The following is a 6,089-nucleotide window of genomic DNA, read 5'->3' on the forward strand; positions in this document are numbered from 1 at the left end:
ATATTGGTAAATAACAGGAAAAAATTAGTTAAGGATGAGAGTATTGTGATTGTGAAAGTGTTACCATCACCACCTTACATCACCACTCATACAGGAACTGGAGATAAAAAATGTATTTATTTAATATTTATGAAATGAATAACATTTATGACTGGTTTTCCTAAATAAACATAACTATAAAATTTTTATAATAAAGTTAATGGGTAGAAAGAGGCTAATGTAAGCATAATTTGGCAACATACAATAGGTATGTATCCGCAATAAGATCCTTAATGTTGGTGGTATTCATGAGGCTGGCTGACTGGCTGGGTGGCTGGCTGGCTGGCTGACTGGCTGGCTGGGTGGCTGGCTGGGTGGGTGGAGACAGTGTTGTGACTCGCAGCAGTCAACATGGCTGACATGACCAATGACTCTACACGTCGCCTCGTCTCCAAGAAACAAACTCTAGACGATGCCTACGCTGCTCCAGCAAACTTCCTCGAGATCGACGTAGTAAACCCAATCACTCATGGTGTCGGCAACAAAAGATATACTGACTATGAAGTTCGGATGCGGGTAGGTGTTTCTTGCCTTCTCCGGATTACTGCATAATCTGCATGCATATTTCCTAGCTAATCATCTGAAGTATTAGTATATTTTAGCTTGTGGAGAGTACGTAGGTACTATGTAATAAATCATACGTATTGTTCACTGAAATTTATCTGATTAAAATTACGATGCCTTCCAAGTTGTGTGTGGAGTTAAAATTTGATTATGAATGTGTTGTTTTGGTAGGTGTAACTTCTGGAAGGTTGATGTTTAACCTGTGTGAGTGATGAAGGTGTAGTGGGTACTACCAGGGCCTGGCATGGCACCCGTGTGTGGTGCCAGTGCCTACATTATACCTGGCCCACCTACACACTATATTCTCGCTGAAAAATAATGCACTAAGGTTCCAGATTTTCGTTTTTCAGAATAGACTGGACATGCAGAGCAGACTTCTTTAGTTGGGGTAGTGAGGAGAACTATCATTATCAGTTAAAACAAAATATATTTTTTCGGAAGATACATGACGAGCCTGGCCCATGGCCGGGCTCAGAGTAGATAAATTCTCGAAACTTTTCAAAGGTATATCAAGGGTATACATATTTACTGTTTAGGGTTACAGTTCACTTTACAGTTATGATACAAAGGAAAGCCAGTTATACAAAGTATTGCAGGTATATTAATCCTGAAACTTGTTACTGCCATTTTATAGAAAATATACTAGAAAAACTGTCCAAAGAATATCAGTTATTCTTAGAGAAGTTCAGTCAAATATAAATTATCTGAAATTGATAATCAAAAGGCTAAAACATCTTATGGGAAAGAGAGGAATTTATAGTTATATCAAGAGGAATGGGTCACCTTATGATCCAATATTTTCATATTAAAAAGAGGTTAACGAAGTGGTATAAATATAAGAAACTGCAACTGAAGTTGTGAAGGAATCTAAGGCAAATCCAAAAGTCTTTTGTTCACAAGTATATAGAACAAATGTTAAAACTCCCTCTGGACAGCTTACTCACACTGAGAAAGAAATCTGATATTTAATTTGTTAGTATTTTCACGACAGAAAATCTAAATTATAGTTGACCTGAGGAAAATATGTAATGTGTAATAAATCACTAAAGGGTTATTAAACGGTTGAACTTCTTAAAGCAAAGCCCTGGGTCCTGACACTGGGTTTTCAAGGGTTTTTAAAAAATGTAAGATAAACTTAATGAGCCTCTAACAAATGGTCATTGCATCTGATGTGTGGAAGATGGTTAATGTGATTCCTTTTTTTTTTTTTTTAAATGTGAGAGAAGTCATAGCAAATTACCGCTGTCTGCCTTCACTACTGATGTCAGACTATTAAAATTCATAATAGTAGATGTAATTAGAAACCGCCTTTAAAAATGAGTTGCAACACAAGTTCACAAATTTGCTGACTTTTGATATTACCACAGTTGTTAAAGTAGTAAAATAAGGTATAGGAGGGGAATATCATCTCGTGTATTGAGGCAGGGCTTATAAATAGGCCTCTTGATGCTGGAATAGTGTGAGTAAATTTGCTATGAACAAAAATGGGTCTGATTTATTTAGAGGAAGATACCATTGAACTTCAGGAAGATTTGGACAAGTTAATGTCATAGTCCAAAAAAGTGGTAGATGCAGCTCTGTGTGCAAACTTCAGGGAATGAAAATATATAAAAATTATAGAGGAATAAGCCTCTTGAGTATACCTGTTAAGTGTATGGTAGTTATTTAAAGAATTTAGAATAAGATGGAGACCAAGATCACAGATGAACAAGGAGGTTTTAGGGAGTGTGTAGACCAAGTGTTTACAATGAAGCATACAGGTGAACAGTATTTAGATGAAGGTAAGGAGGTTTTTGTTACATTCATGGATTTGTAAAAGATGTATGATAGAGTTGATGGGGGAAGGCAATGTGGCAGATGTTGCAGGTGTATGGAATAGGAGGTAGGTTACTGGAAGCAGTGAAGAGTTTTTACAAGGATAGTGAGGCTCCGGTTAGAGTATGTAGGGACGAGGGAGATTATTTCGCAGTAAAAGTAGGCCATAAGGGTTTCGTGATGTCACCATGGTTGTTCATTATATTTATAGATGGGTTTGTAAGAGAAGTAAATGCTCCGGTGTTGGCAAGAAGTGTGGGATTAATAGATAAAGAATCTATCACAAAGTGGAAGTTGTCAGTTGCTTCTTGCTGGTGATCTTGTGCTTTTGATTATTCTGAAGAGAAATTGCAGAGTTAGTGGATGAGTTTGGTAGGGTATATAAAAGAAGGAAATTAAAAGTGAACATAGGGAGAGTAAAGTGATAAGGATAACAAAGAATTTAGGTAATGAAAGATTAGGTATCAGATTGTCTATGAAATAAGAGGTGAATCCTACAATTGATGAAGGAAAAAAGGATAGTGGTGCACTGAGGAGTCTGTGGAGACAAAGAATGTTATCCATGGAAGCAAAGAGGGGAATGTATGAGAGTATAGTTATACCAACGTTCTTATATGGGTGTGAAGCATGGGTGTTGAATGTTGCAACAAGAAGGCTGGAAGCAGTGGAGATGGCAAGTCTGAGGGCATTGTGCGGTGTGAATATAACGCAGAGAATCCGTAGTTTGGAAATTAGGAGGAGGTGCAGGGTTACTAAAAGTATTATCCAGACAGCTGAGGAGGGGTTGTTAAGGTGGTTCAGAAATTTGGAGAGGACTGAACAAAATAGAATGACTTGGAGAGCATATAAATCTGTGGTGGAAGGAAGGCTGGGTTGGGGTTGGCCTAGGAAAGGTTGGAGGGAGGGGGTAAAGGTTTTGTGTATGAGGGGTTTGGAGGTTTTCTGGTGAGGGACTCTTGCTCTTGATCTAGGGAATTGTATCTCATTTGTTTGTTGGACTATCTTATTGAAACTTGGGCAGTGTATGATGGAAAGATGCTCCTTAACGTACACCAAAAATGAAAGAAATCGGAGCATAAATAATGGAGTTCACTTCTCAGCAATTAGCCACCCCTTAGTGGTGTTTTCATATGGTTTTTATGGTTGTATTCTTGTTTTTTTGGTCTCGTTCGATAGAATGGAAGATATATTACTGTACAGAAATAGATATGATTTTGATTGCTTTCATGGCGAAAAGTACCTTGAAATTGAGCTCAACGAGAGAGAAATGCTCGTTTGCTTGACTATGTTCATTCCAATATGCAGTCATGAATGGTTTGACATTAATTATACAATTATTGCAATAAGGCATAACAGTAAATCTTATATTTTTTGTGTGAATAAAAATTACAAATTATTTATATTGTAATAATAATAATAATGTATAATAATAGTATAATAATATAATACAATAATAATAATACATATGTAATAATACATATATAATAATAATGTACTACATAATAATTATAATAATAAATGGCTTCAAAAGGTCGTCACTAGATGGCAGTGTTTACCACAACAAAGAGGGAGCGGTTGTGGCCGCCTCTGCCTGTTACGTAATGACATATTTTATTCGTTCTAGAGTATTTATCAGGTTTCTATGTTATTTATATTGTTTATTATTTCATATTAGATGAACTGTGATAGATAAATAAGCCGTAGAGTTGATGATAGCGAAATATTCAAGGAGTACAGTGGACCCTCTGTTCACGTTATTAATCCGTTCCTGAGGGCTCATCGTAAACCAAAATTATCGGAAAGCAAATCAATTTTCCTCATAAGAAATGTCGGAGGATCTCACCTTCAAGGACCATAACATTGTATCAATCGCATCTGCTAGAAAAATGACAGGATGGATAATGAGAACCTTCAAAACTAGGGAGGCCAAGCCCATGATGACACTCTTCAGGTCACTTGTTCTATCTAGGCTGGAATATTGCTGCACTCTAACAGCACCTTTCAAGGCAGGTGAAATTGCCGACCTAGAAAATGTACAGAGAACTTTCACGGCGCGCATAACGGAGATAAAACACCTCAATTACTGGGAGCGCTTGAGGTTTCTAAACCTGTATTCCCTGGAACGCAGGAGGGAGAGATACATGATTATATACACCTGGAAAATCCTAGAGGGACTAGTACCGAACTTGCACACGAAAATCACTCACTACGAAAGCAAAAGACTTGGCAGATGATGCACCATCCCCCCAATGAAAAGCAGGGGTGTCACTAGCACGTTAAGAGACCATACAATAAGTGTCAGGGGCCCGAGACTGTTCAACTGCCTCCCAGCACACATAAGGGGGATTACCAACAGACCCCTGGCAGTCTTCAAGCTGGCACTGGACAAGCACCTAAAGTCAGTTCCTGATCAGCCGGGCTGTGGCTCGTACGTTGGTTTGCGTGCAGCCAGCAGCAACAGCCTGGTTGATCAGGCGCTGATCCACCAGGAGGCCTGGTCACAGACCGGGCCGCGGGGGCGTTGACCCCCGAAACTCTCTCCAGGTAAACTACAGGTAATCCCTGCAAGACACCCAAAAGTATGAAAAAAAAAAAAAAAAACTTTTACCACATGAAATATTAAGTTTAATGCAATAGAATAATTACAATAACAATAATAATAGAATAAACACAATAGAATAATTGACACTTACCTTTAATGAAGATCTGGTGATGATTGATGGGATGGGAGGAGGGGAGAGTGTCGAAATTTTTAATGTTTAGAAGGGGAATCCCCCTCCATTAGGACTTGAGGTAGCAAGTCCTTTTCTGGGGTTACTTCCCTTCTTTTAATTAATGCCACTAGGACCAGCTTGAGAGTCACTGGACACATACACAAATAACCCGCACAACATATCTGTCCATAGAGACCTGTACCTCTCGTTCCTTTATGACTTCCCTAAAGTGGTTCACAACATTGTCAGTGTACAGGCTGCCAACACGGCTTGCAGTAACTGTCAGGGTGATTTTCATCAAAAAAGGTTTGCACATCGTCACAATTAAACACTTGTTCAGGTTTCAATCCTTCAGCCTCTATGTACTCCTTGAATTCGTGCACATATTTTTCGGCCACTTTGTGGTCTGAACTGGCAGCCTCACCATGCCTAATCACACTATGTATGCCACTACGATTCTTAAATCTTTCAAACCAACCTTTGCTGGCCTTAAATTCACTCGCATCACCACAAGTTGCAGGCATTTTTCTAATTAAATCCTCATGCAACTGCCTAGCCTTTTCACAAATGATCGCTTGAGAGATGTACCACCTTGAGGGAGGTACCATCTCTAGAACTGTCATAGGGACCCTCATCCTCAGAGAAAAGAATAAACTTGCTTCAGGGAAAACTCATGGTTTTCCTTGAAGCTGTTTGAGAATTTTCTCCTACCACCCCATATATTTCAAGTATGTTTTATTTAAAGACAAAAATACATTGGCCAAACATTCACAAAAATACAACAGAAAGTAATACAACATAGGTAACTCAGAGCTACATCTTGAATACTTCGTCCAGCTCCCCTGCAGTGGGCCGCGTGCCCTGAATGCTGCAGGCATTTCCTCTCTGGATCGCAACACTGAGTCTCTGAAAGAAAAAGTTGGTCGCCCTGTGGTCCTTGGTTTCTATGATGAGCTT

The 6,089-nt window shown here is 38.8% G+C and overlaps 1 protein-coding gene across 2 annotated transcripts in view; it reads left to right on the top strand.

Annotated features, from left to right (window-relative positions):
* The first annotated feature begins 286 nt into the window (after positions 1 to 286).
* The window catches only part of Snx3 (sorting nexin 3), a 145,960-nt gene continuing 140,157 nt past the window's right edge, over positions 287 to 6,089 (top strand). Inside the window, exon 1 of one of the 2 annotated variants that reach the window (XM_053788417.2) lies at positions 287 to 555. In XM_053788417.2, coding sequence (XP_053644392.1) covers positions 391 to 555 — 165 coding nt within the window. In that variant the 5' untranslated portion in view covers positions 287 to 390. The remainder of the gene's footprint in view (positions 556 to 6,089) is intronic. The other variant, XM_053788408.2, reaches the window with a different exon arrangement.

The sequence above is a fragment of the Cherax quadricarinatus genome, chromosome 31, assembly GCF_038502225.1.
Source record: "Cherax quadricarinatus isolate ZL_2023a chromosome 31, ASM3850222v1, whole genome shotgun sequence".
In the NCBI taxonomy this organism is placed as follows: Eukaryota; Metazoa; Arthropoda; class Malacostraca; order Decapoda; family Parastacidae; genus Cherax; species Cherax quadricarinatus.